This window comes from Canis aureus, unplaced genomic scaffold, assembly GCF_053574225.1.
Source record: "Canis aureus isolate CA01 unplaced genomic scaffold, VMU_Caureus_v.1.0 ptg000244l_RagTag, whole genome shotgun sequence".
Classification (NCBI taxonomy): Eukaryota; Metazoa; Chordata; class Mammalia; order Carnivora; family Canidae; genus Canis; species Canis aureus.
This window is the reverse complement of record NW_027554505.1, coordinates 73,904-87,322: the sequence shown is the minus strand read 5'-3', so window position 1 is coordinate 87,322 and position 13,419 is coordinate 73,904. Positions and strand designations below refer to the sequence as shown.

At 40.5% G+C, this 13,419-nt stretch overlaps 1 protein-coding gene across 1 annotated transcript in view; it reads left to right on the top strand.

The window, feature by feature from the left end:
• The window catches only part of LOC144309906 (uncharacterized), a 54,794-nt gene that overhangs the window by 35,893 nt on the left and 5,482 nt on the right, over positions 1 to 13,419 (top strand). Inside the window, exons 7-9 of the mRNA XM_077890867.1 lie at positions 2,212 to 2,282; positions 5,305 to 5,338; positions 11,132 to 11,201. Coding sequence (XP_077746993.1) covers positions 2,212 to 2,282; positions 5,305 to 5,338; positions 11,132 to 11,201 — 175 coding nt within the window. The remainder of the gene's footprint in view (positions 1 to 2,211; positions 2,283 to 5,304; positions 5,339 to 11,131; positions 11,202 to 13,419) is intronic.

Sequence of the window (13,419 nt, the reverse complement as noted above, 5' to 3'; positions counted from 1 at the left end):
CGCTGGTGGATTCGCTCTCCCGGGCCGCGCAACCCCCTCCGCGGAGCTGCCGCCCGAGCCCCTCCGAGCTGCTCCTGGAACCGCGCAGCCCCCTCCGCACGGAGCCTCTTCTTCTGCCCGAGCCCCTCCGAGCTGCTCCCGGGGCCCCGCAGCCCCCTCCGTGGAGCCGCCCCCGAGCCCCTTCAGCTGCTCCGGGTCCCGCCGGGTCCCGCCGTGCGCGCTGCAGCCCTTAGGGAGCTCGGCGCACTCTCCTGGGCGCGCAGTTGCTCTGTTACTGTCCCCGGGAGCCCGAGGGCCTCCTCGCCCTCCTGGTCCTGCTCCAACTCCCCACGAGCCCCTTTCCCCCGGGAAGGTCGGTGCAGCTCCTGCGTCTCCGGGACGGGGCTCTCCTGTCCTGGGGACACTCGCCCCCGCCTCAGCCCGGCTCCTCGCGGGGCCCCTCCCCCTTGGAGGCCTTTGTTTCTTTACTTCTTTTTCCCCGTCTTCCTACCTTGATAGATGCGCGAACTCTTCTCACTGTTGCATTCCAGCTGGTCTCTCTTTGAATCTCAGGCCGAATTCATAGATTTTCAGGATAATTTGAAGGTTTTCTAGGTAGTTTGGTGGAGACAGGTGATTTGGAGACCCTACTCCTCCGCCATCTTGCTCCTCCCAAATCTATTTACTTATTTATTAATGAGAGCAAGCACAAGTGAGGCGGAGGGGTGGAGGGAGAGGGAGAAGCCGACACTCTGCTGAGCTGGGAGCCCAACACAGGGCTGGATCCTTGAGGCCATACCTGAACCAAAGGCAGATGGTTAACTGACTGAACTACCCACCTCAACGTCTGTTTTGACTAACTATTGTGTCCTAAGATGTTCAGTTTCATAGAAAACTTTATACTTTTCCTTGTGGGTTATCGCCTATACTTTCCCCCTTGAATTTCCCGAGAACCTAAGGGTTTCCCTAAGACCAGAGAGACAGTCCTCTTTCATAAGCCTTTTGGATGGAAAAAAGGACATGCTCATCATTCTGTGGTTTCCTTTGATTCTGTTCCTGCAACATTGCTGTTGAAACTGGTTCTGCAGTCCAGTCATGATTGACTTTTGCTCATAGGATGCCCTTGCTGATCCTCATTCGTCAGTCCTCATGGTGATCCACACTTAGAATTCAAACTTACAACCCTTTTTTGTTTATTACATATGCTTATATGCTCAGCTGCTATTCCAAAGCCACCGGCATGCTGTTCTGGCAGCTGGGCCTTCTGGCTTTAGCCCCATACACCCTTCCCTTCACACTCAAAAACCTTACGTGGAAACCATATATTAGCCCAGACCTTCATGATGAATTAACCTTCGAGGATTTTGTTTGTCTTTTCTGCTAGCAGACTTTAGTTAGGACCATTCTAAACTATTAAAGGAGTTCAAATAATACTACAAGAAGAGACTGGACTTTCCTTCCCCTTTGTTCCTACATCTGTACCCGAAGCCTGCTTTATTTTTTTAATTTTTTTAAGATTTTATTTTTATTTATTCATGAGAATACACAGAGAGGAGAGAGAGAGAGGCAGAGACACAGGCAGAGGGAGAAGCAGGCTCCATGCAGGGAGCCCGACATGGGACTCGATCCCGGGTCTCCAGGATCATGCCCTGGGCTGAAGGCCATGCTAAACCACTGAGCCACCCGGGCTGCCCCCCAAGCTTGCTTTAACTCCTGTGGAATACCTTTTTTATTAGGTCATGGAAGGTCTCATATTGCCCTTCCCAGAGTTGTGGGCATCACCTTGCCTGAGAGACCACGTTTTGGGTATAATACCTCATTAAATCCTCCTAACAGCCTTGTAATATAAGATGGTAAGATTCCTGTTTTATAGAGAAAGACTTTGAGTGGAAGAGAAGTGGCTGGTCTAAGAACAAAAAGCTGCTGGTTTTAGAGCTGGACTTTGGGATTTGAGACACTTTCCATTATGGCAGGCTAACTCTTAGTTTACTGAGCAAAATGCCTTCAACTCATGACTGGTTCACCTTACTTTTGTTTCTCCTTTAATTATAATTACATACTTGATAAAAGTTTTTAGAACTAACAAATTTGAAGTACCTATTCGGGTAATTTAAGTTTTGATGTTAACCCTGATATTCTTTGAAAAATCTTAAGAATTTGATATATCTGGTAAATATTTTTCATATCAGTATTAAAAAAGTCTCATTGTTTATCACTCTTTCTTATACGTAGCAGTGACCAACTAATTTCTGAACATGAAGAAGAAATGAAACCTGAAAATTCTTCACAGAATCATGATCTAGGTATGATTTTTTAGAGTGAATTACTTATGGTGGTCCTAACATAGATGAAGTCAGAGTAAGGCAGTTTTGATCATGAAAAAGCAATGAAAACAAAACAAAACAAATCGGATGTGTAAATTGCATGGGTGTTTGGTTTCTTAATTTCTTTCTTAATAGTCTAGGATTCAGAATTTGAGAAGTTCTTTTTGGTAATTTAAAATATGAGGCAGTATTGTCTGAAAATAAATTCGTTATCTTAGTATTTTTTAGAATTTATTTCTTTATTCCTCAGAGACACACAGAGAGAGGCAAAGAGAGAGGCAGAGGGAGAAGCAGGCTCCATACGGATGCCTGATGTAGGACTCAATCCCAGAACCTGGGATCACAACCTCAACCAGTGAGCCATCCAGGTGCCCTCATTAGTTATGAGACTTAAAATCCTATGGGATAGCTTTGTGTAAATAAGGAAAAAAGATTTTCAAGTTAGTATGTTTTATGTTTCCTCTATAAACATGTTATAAAAATTACTGGTTATACAAATGGTATTTTGACTTTTACAAGTGGATTTCATTTAGTAAATATTATTATAGCGTGATTTGTCTCATTATCCTTAAAACTGGAACTCTGCAATACCTTGCTGGTCCTTTACACAAATGGCAAACAATAAGAACTGCAAAACTTAGCTAGTGTGCAGAAAGACCAATGAGATTGCTTGATTTTTTAGGTGATGACCTATCCTACGGAAGCCTGTTGAGGAGCACAGGTTATTTTAGATGCTGTTGCATCAACACAATCTCACTATTAGTGACTTCACTTCTCTTAAGTCAGAATGTGATATGTTGACTTCATTAGAACAATGTTCTCTCCTGTTTGTTGCATAATACTGTAGTTTTTTGGAAATAAGATACTCTGTTATTAGTCAAAAGATGATCATAATAAATATTCAAAAAGGGCAACTTGGGCTCAACAAATTATAATAAAAGCACAAAAATGTTCGCAGTCACAAAGATGTTACCGTTGCTCCCCAGAGGTGGCACCTAGTGTGTTGCATGGTCTGAAATGTAGGAAGAAACCTTTGACTTAGTGGATCTCTATCACAGAAATTCTTTAGGTTGGCTTTGGTTTTGCAAGTTATAGGAAGCAAAGATGGAAGAGAGTTTTGGTCTTTCAAGGTGCTCATAATAGAATAGAGCTGTCTTTGTGTTGTGTTTTTTTTTTAAGATTTTAATTTATTTATTCATGAGAGACAGAGAGAGAGAGAGGCAGAGATATAGGCAGAGGGAGAAGCAGGCTCCAGGCAGGGAGCCCAACATGGGACTTGATCGGGGAAGTCGGGGATCAGGGCCTCAGCCAAAGGCAGACACTCAACCGCTGAGTCACCCAGGAGTCCCTGTCTCTTTTCCTGCTTGGCTAATTAGCAACAGCTTCAGGCATATTTTCACATGACAATATCCATGACCAGAAGAACTGTGTTTGTCTTTGTGTTTCTTTTATATAGGAAGAAAACTCAGCAGCTTGCAGTAAACTTCCCCTAACATTTTATAGGCTAGGTAACATGACTTGCTTGTTCCTAAACCAGTCACTGGTAAGTCAGGTACTGTGATTAGCTTAGAATAATCCTTTCTCCTTTTGCAGCTGGGGTGAGACCACATTCTTTGTGTATTGGGACACTAACTATCCAAATAAAGCTGTGGTTCTCCAGCAAGAATGAAGAATATGGAATGGCTGTTGGGGAGGGAGCCAGCAGGGATTGATAGGAGAATTTGAAATAGAAGAGTAATCAGATTAGATTTGAATTAGGGCCCTTTGGTTATGGCATAAAATGGGGATCACCAGGCTTTTCTTAAAAGGGCCAGATAGTGAATATTTTAGGCCCTGGGGTCTCACACTCTGCCATTGTCGTGTGAAAGTAGCCATAGCAATATGTATTGAAATAGATGTGACTGTGCTCCATTACAACTTTATTTACAGAACCAGATGGCAGGTTGGATTTGGCCTGTGGCCATAGTTTGCAGGTGTCTCGTGTGGAGGATAGATTGAAGAATACCAAGTTAAAGATACTGGAAGACAAAGGAAGCTTTTATTTCCTTAGCCAAGTATCAGTCCATTTTGAAATTTTCAGCCCTCTCTACTGAACAAGTCAGGAGGCTCAATTCATTCCATTTAAAATGTTGTTCTTGGGATCCCTGGGTGGCGCAGCGGTTTGGCGCCTGCCTTTGGCCCAGGGTGCGATCCTGGAGACCCGGGATCGAATCCCACGTCGGGCTCCCGGTGCATGGAGCCTGCTTCTCCCTCTGCCTATGTCTCTGCCTCTCTCTCTCTCTCTGTGTGACTATCATAAATAAATAAAGAAAAAAAATATTTAAAAAAATAAAAAAAAATAAAATGTTCTTTTTCTAGGCCTTATGTCTTTCTCTAGAAAAGGTTTTGAGAAGAGTTTATTTATTTATTTGAAAGATAGCACAAGCGAGGTGGAAGGACAGAGGGAGAGAGAAAAGCAGACTCCCTGAGGGTCTCCACCCAGGACCCCAAGATTGTGACCGGAGCCGAGCCGAACTTTGTGATGAGGCGTTTCATCCTGAACTTAGCAGTCTCAACTGAGGAGCTGGAGAGGTTCCGTTGTGTTCCAGCTAAATATGTATAGTCTGTTTTAACTGCTCCTAGTAGTGGAAGTCCAGGAAAATCATGCTATTTAAGTTTGCCATTGTCACTTTATGATAATGATTCTGCTAATGATACCATTTCCTGTCAGTCTCATAGGGTTTGGTTTGGTTACAATAATGGTCATTAGAAACATCCACTTGTATGTACCACATCCTGATAACTAGAATTCTTTCTTGCATTGGTAAATATAGAGGAGAAAATGAGATTTCTTAATGCATTAACTGCCTACCAATAGTACAATTAATATCCACTGTAGTGTGGTTTCCAGGTGTGGTCCCAAAGGAATACTTTTGAACAAGTCATCATCTGTCTTACAGTTTTAATATTCTGTATTTTTCTATTGTTGACTTAAAATGTATTTTCCTGCTTTCTTTACTAGTGGCTAAGAAGTCTGAAGAAGTCTCTTTAAGCAGGTAGGACTTTTATGGATTTTTTTAAAAATGATGTGTTAACCAAGGAAGTGGAGAGGAAAGGATTTGTTGAGCGTTGTCTTCTGGGCTAGACACTGTATTATGTGCTTAATACGTCTTACTTATTACTTATTAGTCATTGCAATAGTTTCACCAAGGAGCTGTGCTGTTATAGCCTACTTTTTATTAACTAGTCAGCTGTAGTTCAGGGAGATGGATAAACTGACCCAGGATTCCATAGTTAATGAGTAGCAGACCCATGATTTGAATGTTAGCCTGCGTGGCTCCCACATACATGTTTTGCCCCTCAGCAGCACTGGAATTAAGATACAGATCTTAGATCATCCCAGATTGTCAAATTTCATTACATGTTAACTCTGATTTGGAGTTTTCTTAAGAACCAGGCAAGTCCAAGCATTTTCCTAATATATTTGACACAACTAGTGATAGCTAGAGGTAATTATTGCAGTGGTAACTAGTTTCTTGTTTTTACTGTCAAAGATTTTGGAGTGGATCTCAGTTACCTATGGCCACAGTACCATAGCTTTTACATAAGCAAGCCCTAATCAGGCAAGCTCTTAGATATAGTGACGTCTGCTCTCCTTGAGATGAATGATTTTTCTGAAAGTGAAGGATATGTAATCTAGGTATAGACCATGTAACGTTAATTAAATTTATCATCTATTTAGAGGGTATTTCTAAACAGTTGTCTATTTACTGACTTCTCAGTCTAATTTTCCCTTTAGGCTGGCACCCTTGATAAGTTCTGTGAAGCTTTTTCTTTTTTTGTAGACTTTTTTGCTTTTCTCCATGTCCTTTCTATACTCTTTTCTTGATTTTTTTAAACTTTCTTCTCCAATTTTCTTGCTGTTTCTTTTATTCCATTACTTTTTATCATTTCTGCAGCTAAGGATTCTCCATTTTTCTAAAGACAAAATGAAAAGCAGATAGAATTTCAGGGTTTTAAAGAATCTTAGAGATGTGTTAATCAAAATACTCTCTGATGCTGTAACCCATGTTTAACATCCTTACCAAGTGGTTGTTGAAGTGGAGAATTTGAAACTGAAAAGGGATTAAAGTGACTTACTTGAATTTGATAACTGACAGAAATGAGATTTAAATTTAGATTTTTTCCCTTTTCTCTCATCTTTGATTTAATAATATAAAGATAGGGAGTGGGTCTAGTGTACATGAGACGGGAATTAGCAGGAGAGGGCATGTTTCAAGAAGAACCACACTGGGTTGAATAGGAAAAAGAGTTTTAGAAATGATGACAGAATATTGGAGTTTATGACAAGATAGACAAAGGTCAGTTACACAAAGAAAGAACACAAGATATTGGTTGTTGTTTATAAAAGCATATTAAAATAGAGCGTTCAAAAAAAAATAAAATAAAATAAAATAGAGCATTCAAGAGAGTCCTGAGCAGCATTTCTTTTTGTTGGTTTATTTATTTATTTATTTATTTATTTATTTATTTATTTATTTATTTTAATTTTTATTTATTTATGATAGTCACACACAGAGAGAGAGAGAGAGAGAGAGAGAGAGAGAGAGAGAGAGGCAGAGACACAGGCAGAGGGAGAAGCAGGCTCCATGCACCGGGAGCCCAACATGGGATTCGATCCCGGTCTCCAGGATCGCACCCTGGGCCAAAGGCAGACACTAAAGCGCTGCGCCACCCAGGGATCCCTCTTTTTGTTGGTTTAATTGAAGGAACTAGCATACTTCAGGGTTTCTTTTCCTTTAAAAAAAGATTTTATTTATTCATGAGACAGAGAGAGAGAGAGAGAGAGAGAGAGAGAGAGGCAGAGATACAAGCAGAGGGAGAAGCAGGCTCCATGCAGGGAGCCTGACTTGGGACTCAAACCTGGGTCTCCAGGATCATGCCCTGGGCTGAAGGTGGCACTAAACCGCTGGGCTATCCGGCTGCCCTACTTCAGAGTTTCTGTTGAGAAACATTAAAATCAGTTGAACCACTGGCAAGAGTATTTACAGCAAATAGGAATGGGACATCATCGACTTCTACCCCACCTTACAGAAGGCGGGTTAGATCCTTTCAAATAATGGGGGGAATGGAGATTCTGAACTATGTAAATGTATGGCCCAAGGTCACAGGGTCTTGTGATCGCTCCACCTCTTTTCGTAATTCTCTGATGCCCTTCCCATGTATGTGTAGGGTTTGGTGGGGTAGGACTAGCTGTCAGATCAATAACGGAGCTTCATTTGGGTAGTTGGTAAGGTGCCTACATTGAGATGACTGCATGGATGACTCAGACTCCATTTAGCTGGTTCTCCAGGAGCAGGAAATGGCTCCTATTCTTGGTCATTTGAGCCTTTCCTTGTTTTGGGAATCTGTGCCTTGGCAGGCTAAAGACTTAAACGTTGGAGAGTGCCACTGAGCCCTGCAGAGGAGTGATCCAGGAGTGGTAGCTCACAAAAAGAAAATATTAGGCAGTGTGTGGGTAAATAGAGGCACAGATATCAGGACTATTTTTATAGCAGTCTCTCTTCTTGGGTATCTGAGTGCCCTTGATTTTTAAGGTCTTGCTAGTTTATGTGGACGTAAATAAGGCAGGACTTGTGAAACTTGGATTTTATAATTTTTAATCTTTTAATCTCTTCGGGAATAGTATTCCAAGTAATAACATATAAATTTGTTCTTTAACATCTGTAGATAGTTCCTTTTCAAAATTTAAGTATAGTTGACACACCGTTATGTTGGTTTCATGTGTACAACATAGTGATTCAGCAGGTCTATGTTGTTACCCCATGCTTACCACAAGTGTAGCTACCATGTGTTACTGCATATTGCTCTTACAATTCTATTGACTATATTCCCTATGCTGTACTTTTATCCCTGTGACTTACTATACCTGGAATGCTGAACCTCCCACTTCCCTTCACCCATTTTTGTCTGTCCCCCACCCACTTCCCTTCTGGCAATACAGAATTCTCTGTACTTATGGGTCTGGTTCTGCTTTTTGGTTGTTTGTTCATTTGTTCTGCTTTTTTGATTCTACATATAAGTGAAATCATACAGTATTTGTCTATTTTGCTCTGACTTATTTCACTTGGCTTAATACCCTCCAGGTAATCCACATTGTTGCAAATGGTAAGGTTTCATTCTTTTTTATGGCTGAGTAATATTGCTCTCTGTGTGTGTGTGTGTGTGTGTGTGTGTGTGTGTTATACATCTGTTGATGGACATGGGTTACTTTCATATCTTGGCTGTTGTAAATAATGCTGCAGTAAACATTGGGGTACATATGTCTTTTCAAATTAGTGTTTTCTTTTTTGGGGGTAAGTAAGTACCCAGTAGTGGATTACTGGATCATGTGGTATTTCTATTGGTACTTCTTCAAGGAAACTCCATTTTGTTTTTTACAGTGGCTGCCCCAATTTCTATCCTCATCACCAGCTCACGAGTATTCCTTAGTCTCTGCATCCTCACCAATATTTTTTAGTGTGTGTTTTTGATTCTAGCCATTCTGATAGGTGGAAGGTGATAATTCATGGTGGTTAACTTTTGTCCAGTTAGCTGTCAGACATTTCAGAGAATTCCTCACCTGTCACACTTAGTTATGGGAACTAAAACTGGGACTTTACTGGGCATTTCACAGGTTAGGAGAGGTGAAAGCAAAATAGATAACTAAACCCTTTTTAAAAACAGAGGCCAAGGGGCGCCTGGCTGGCTCAGTCGGTTAAGCGACTGCCTTTGGCTTGGGTCATGATGTCAGAGTACTGGGATAGAGCCACATATAAGGCTCTCTGCTCAGCAGGGGCCCTGCTTCTTTCCCCTCCCTCCACCTGCCTCTCTGCCTACTGTGCACACACACACACTCTCTCTCTCTCTCTCTCTCAAATAAATAAGTAAATAAATAAATAAATAAATAACATGTTAAAAAAATAACACAGAGGCCAAATTTTGAAAGACCTGTATTCTGAAAACATTGGTGAAAGCAATTGAGGATGACACAAAGACGTGGAAAGAATTCCATCTCATAGATTGGAAGAGCACCTATTGTTAAACTGTGTATAGGACCCAAAGCAATCTACAAATTTAATGCAATGCCTACTAAAATCCATCGACATGTTTCACAGAACTAGAGCAAACAACACTAAATTTATATGGAACCACTGAAGACCTCAAATAGCCAAAGCAATATTGGAAAAAGAAAAACATAACTGGAGATATCTCTATGCTAGATTTCAAGTTATATTACAAAGCTGTAGTAATCAAAACGGCATAGTATTGGCATTAAATGGATACAAATATCAGTAGAATAGTATAGAAAATCCAGAAATAAACTATAATGATATGGTTAATTAATCTTTGACAAAGCAAGAAAGAATATCCAATGGTTTGAAAAGGCAGTCTCCTTCAATAAATGATGCTAGGAAAACTGAATGGGTATATAAAAGATTGAAACAGGACCACTTTCTTTCACCATTTACAAAAATAAATTCAAAATGGTTTAAAGATATAAATATATCACATGAAACCATTTTATCCTTGAAGAGAGCACAGGCAATGATCTCTCTGGTATTAGCTGTAGCCAGGTTTTTTTTTTTTGTTTGTTTGTTTGTTTTTATGTCTCCTGAGGCAAGAGCAATAAAAGCAAAATAAACTGTTGGGGCTACATCAAAATCAAAAGCTTTTGCAGTGAAGGAATCAATCCACAAAACTAAAAGGCAACCTTACAGAATGGGAGAAGACATTTGCATATGACATATCTGATAAAGGTTAGTATAAGAATCTAAAGAACTGATACATCTCAACACCCAAAACACAATCCAGGTCAAGAATGATCAGAATGTATCAGACATTTTTCCAAAGAAGATGTCCAGTTGGCCAACAGATATATAAAAAGATGATCAGCATCACACGTCATCAGGGAAATGCAAATCAAAACTACAATGAGATAGCACTGCACACCTGTCAGAATGGCTAAAATCAAAACCACAAGAAACAAGTGTAGGTGAGGATGTGGAGAAAAAGGAACCCTGTTGCACTTTTGGTGGAAGTGCAAACTGGGACAGCCACCATGGGAAACCGTATGGCGGTTCCTCAAAAAGTTAAAAACAAAACTAACAATCCAAGAGTTGCACTCCTATGTATTTACCCAGATATGACAAACACACCAATTCAAAGGGATACATGCACCTCATGTTTTTACTACAGCATTATTTGCAATCATCAGCCTAAGTGTGCATGTTGATGGATTAGTGAATAAAAAGTGGTTATATACATATATATACACACACACATACACACACACACACACACACAATGGAATATTGTTCAGCCATTGAAAAGAATGACATCTTGTCATTTGCATGGTGAGAGCTAGAGCGTATTACGCTAAGCAGTGTAAGTCAGAGAAAGACAAATATGATTTCACTCCTAAGTAACATGTAAGAAACAAAATAAAAATGAGCGAAGGAGACAGAAAAGACAGATTTACCAAGAAGAAGACTGCTATAGAGAACAAACTGATGGTTACCAGGGGGGATGTTGGTAGGGGAATGGGTGAAATAGGAGATGGGAATTAAGGAATGCACTAGTCATGATGAGCACTGGGTGATGTATGGAATTACCAAATCATTATATTGTATATATGAAACTAATGTAACACTGTATGTTAAGGATACTAGAATTAAAAATAAAAGCTTAACCAAAACGAGGCTAAATTTTCGTATGTCAAGAAACTTCATTAATAAACAGCTGACTTTTACTCGATTTTTCTTTTTAAAGAAATGAACTTGTCTTTGTTTTCTATTTTTGCTGTAAAGTCGTACCCGCAAAGCTGATACTGATGATTCAAGGCCTTCAAAACATGAGGACTTAAGTTCTGGTACCAAGGTAAAGTACTCTCTTGTAAAATTAATTTTCCTGCTCTGAGTTCAGTGTTGTGTATTATTTACTCTTAAAATATAAAGTGGCTTGCCTCTTGTCATTTTATTTTTTTTTAACTTTTTTTAATTGGAGTTCATTTGCCAACATTTAGCATAACACCCAATGCTCATCCTGCCAAGTGACCCCCTCAGTGCCCATCACCCAGTCACCCCAACCCCCCCACCTCCCTTTCCACTACCCCTATTCATTTCCCAGAGTTAGGTGTCTCTCATATTCTGTCACTCTCACTGATATTTTCACTCATTTTTTTTCCCTCTCCCTATGTTCCCTTTCACCAATTCTTATATTCCCCAAATGAATGAGAACATATAATGTTTGTCCTTCTCAAATTGACTTATTTTGCTCAGCATAATACCCTCCAGTTCCATCCACCTCAAAGCAAATGGTGGGTATTTGTCATTTCTAATGGCTGAGTAATATTCCATTGTATACATAGACCACATCTTCTTTATCCATTCATCTTTCGATGGGCACCGAGGCTCCTTCCACAGTTTGGCTATTGTGGACATTGCTGCTATAAATATTGGGGTGCAGGTGTCCTGCATTTCACTGCATCTGTACCTTTGGGTAAATCCTCAGAAGTGCAATTGCTGGGTCATAGGGCAGTTCTATTGTTAACTCTTTGAGAAACCTCCACACAGTTTTCCAGGGTGGCTGTACCCGTTCAGATTGCTACCAACAGTGCAAGAGGGTTCCCCTTTCTCCACATCCTCTCCAACATTTGTTGTTTCCTGCCTTGTTAATTTTGCCCATTCTCACTGGTGGAAGATGATACCTCATTCTGGTTTTGATTTATATTTCCCTGATGGCCAGTGATCCGGAGTATTTTCTCATGTGCTTGTTGGCCATGTCTGTGTCTTCCTCTGTGAAATTTCTGTCCATGTCTTTTGCCCATAGCATGATTGGATTGTTTGTTTCTTTGCTGTTGAGTTTACTAAGTTCTTTATAGATCTTGGATACTAGCCCTTTATCTGATAGGTCATTTGCAAATAACTTCTTCCATTCTGTAGGGTGCCTTTTAGTTTTCTTGACTGTTTCTTTTGCTATGCAGAAGCTTCTTACCTTGATGAAGTCCCAATAATTCATTTTTGCTTTGCTTTCTCTTCCCTTCAGGGATGTATCTTGCAAGAAGTTGCCGTGGCCAAGTTCAAAAAGGGTGTTGCCTGTGTTCTCCTCTAGGATTCTGATGGATTCCTGTCTGACATTTAGATCTTTCATCCATTTTGAGTTTATCTTTGTGTATGGTGTAAAAAAGTGGTCCAGTTTCATTCTTCTGCATGTGGCTGTCCAATTTTCCCAGCACCATTTATTGAAGAGACTGTCTTTTTTCCAGTAGATAGTCTTTCCTGCTTTGTTGAATATTAGTTGACCATAAAGTTGAGAGTCCACTTGCGGATTCTGCATTCTGTTCCATTGATCTATGTGTCTGTTTTTATGCCAGTACCACACTGTCTTGATGACCACAGCTTTGTAGTACATCCTGAAATCTGGCATTGTGATGCCCCCAGCTATGGTTTTCTTTTTTAATATTCCCCTAGCTATTTGGGGTCTTTTCTGATTTCACACAAATTTTTTTTTATTTTATTTATTTATGACAGATACAGAGAGAGAGAGAGAGAGGCAGAGACACAGGCAGAGGGAGAAGCAGGCTCCATGCACCGGGAGCCTGATGTGGGATTCGATCCCGGGTCTCCAGGATCACGCCCTGGGGCAAAGGCAGGCGCCAAACCGCTGCGCCACCCAGGGGTCTTGATTTCACACAAATCTTAAGATGATTTGTTCCAACTCTCTGAAGAAGGTCCATAGTATGTTGATAGGGATTGCATTAAATGTGTAAATTGCCCTGGGTAGCATTGAAATTTTTCCAATCTATGAGCATGGCATATTTTTCCATCTCTTTGGGTCTTCCTCAATTTCCTTCTGAAGTGTTCTGTAGTTTTGAGGGTGGAGACACTTTACCTCTTTGGTTATGTATATTCCTAGGTATCTTATGCTCCTGGGTGCAATTGTAATTGGGATTGACTCCTTCATTTCTCTTTCTTCAGTCTCATTGTTCGTGTATAGAAATGCACCTGATTTCTGGGCATTGATTTTGTATCCTGCCACAATCCCAAATTGCTGTATGATTTCTAGCAATCTTGGGGTGGAGTCTTTTGGGTTTTCT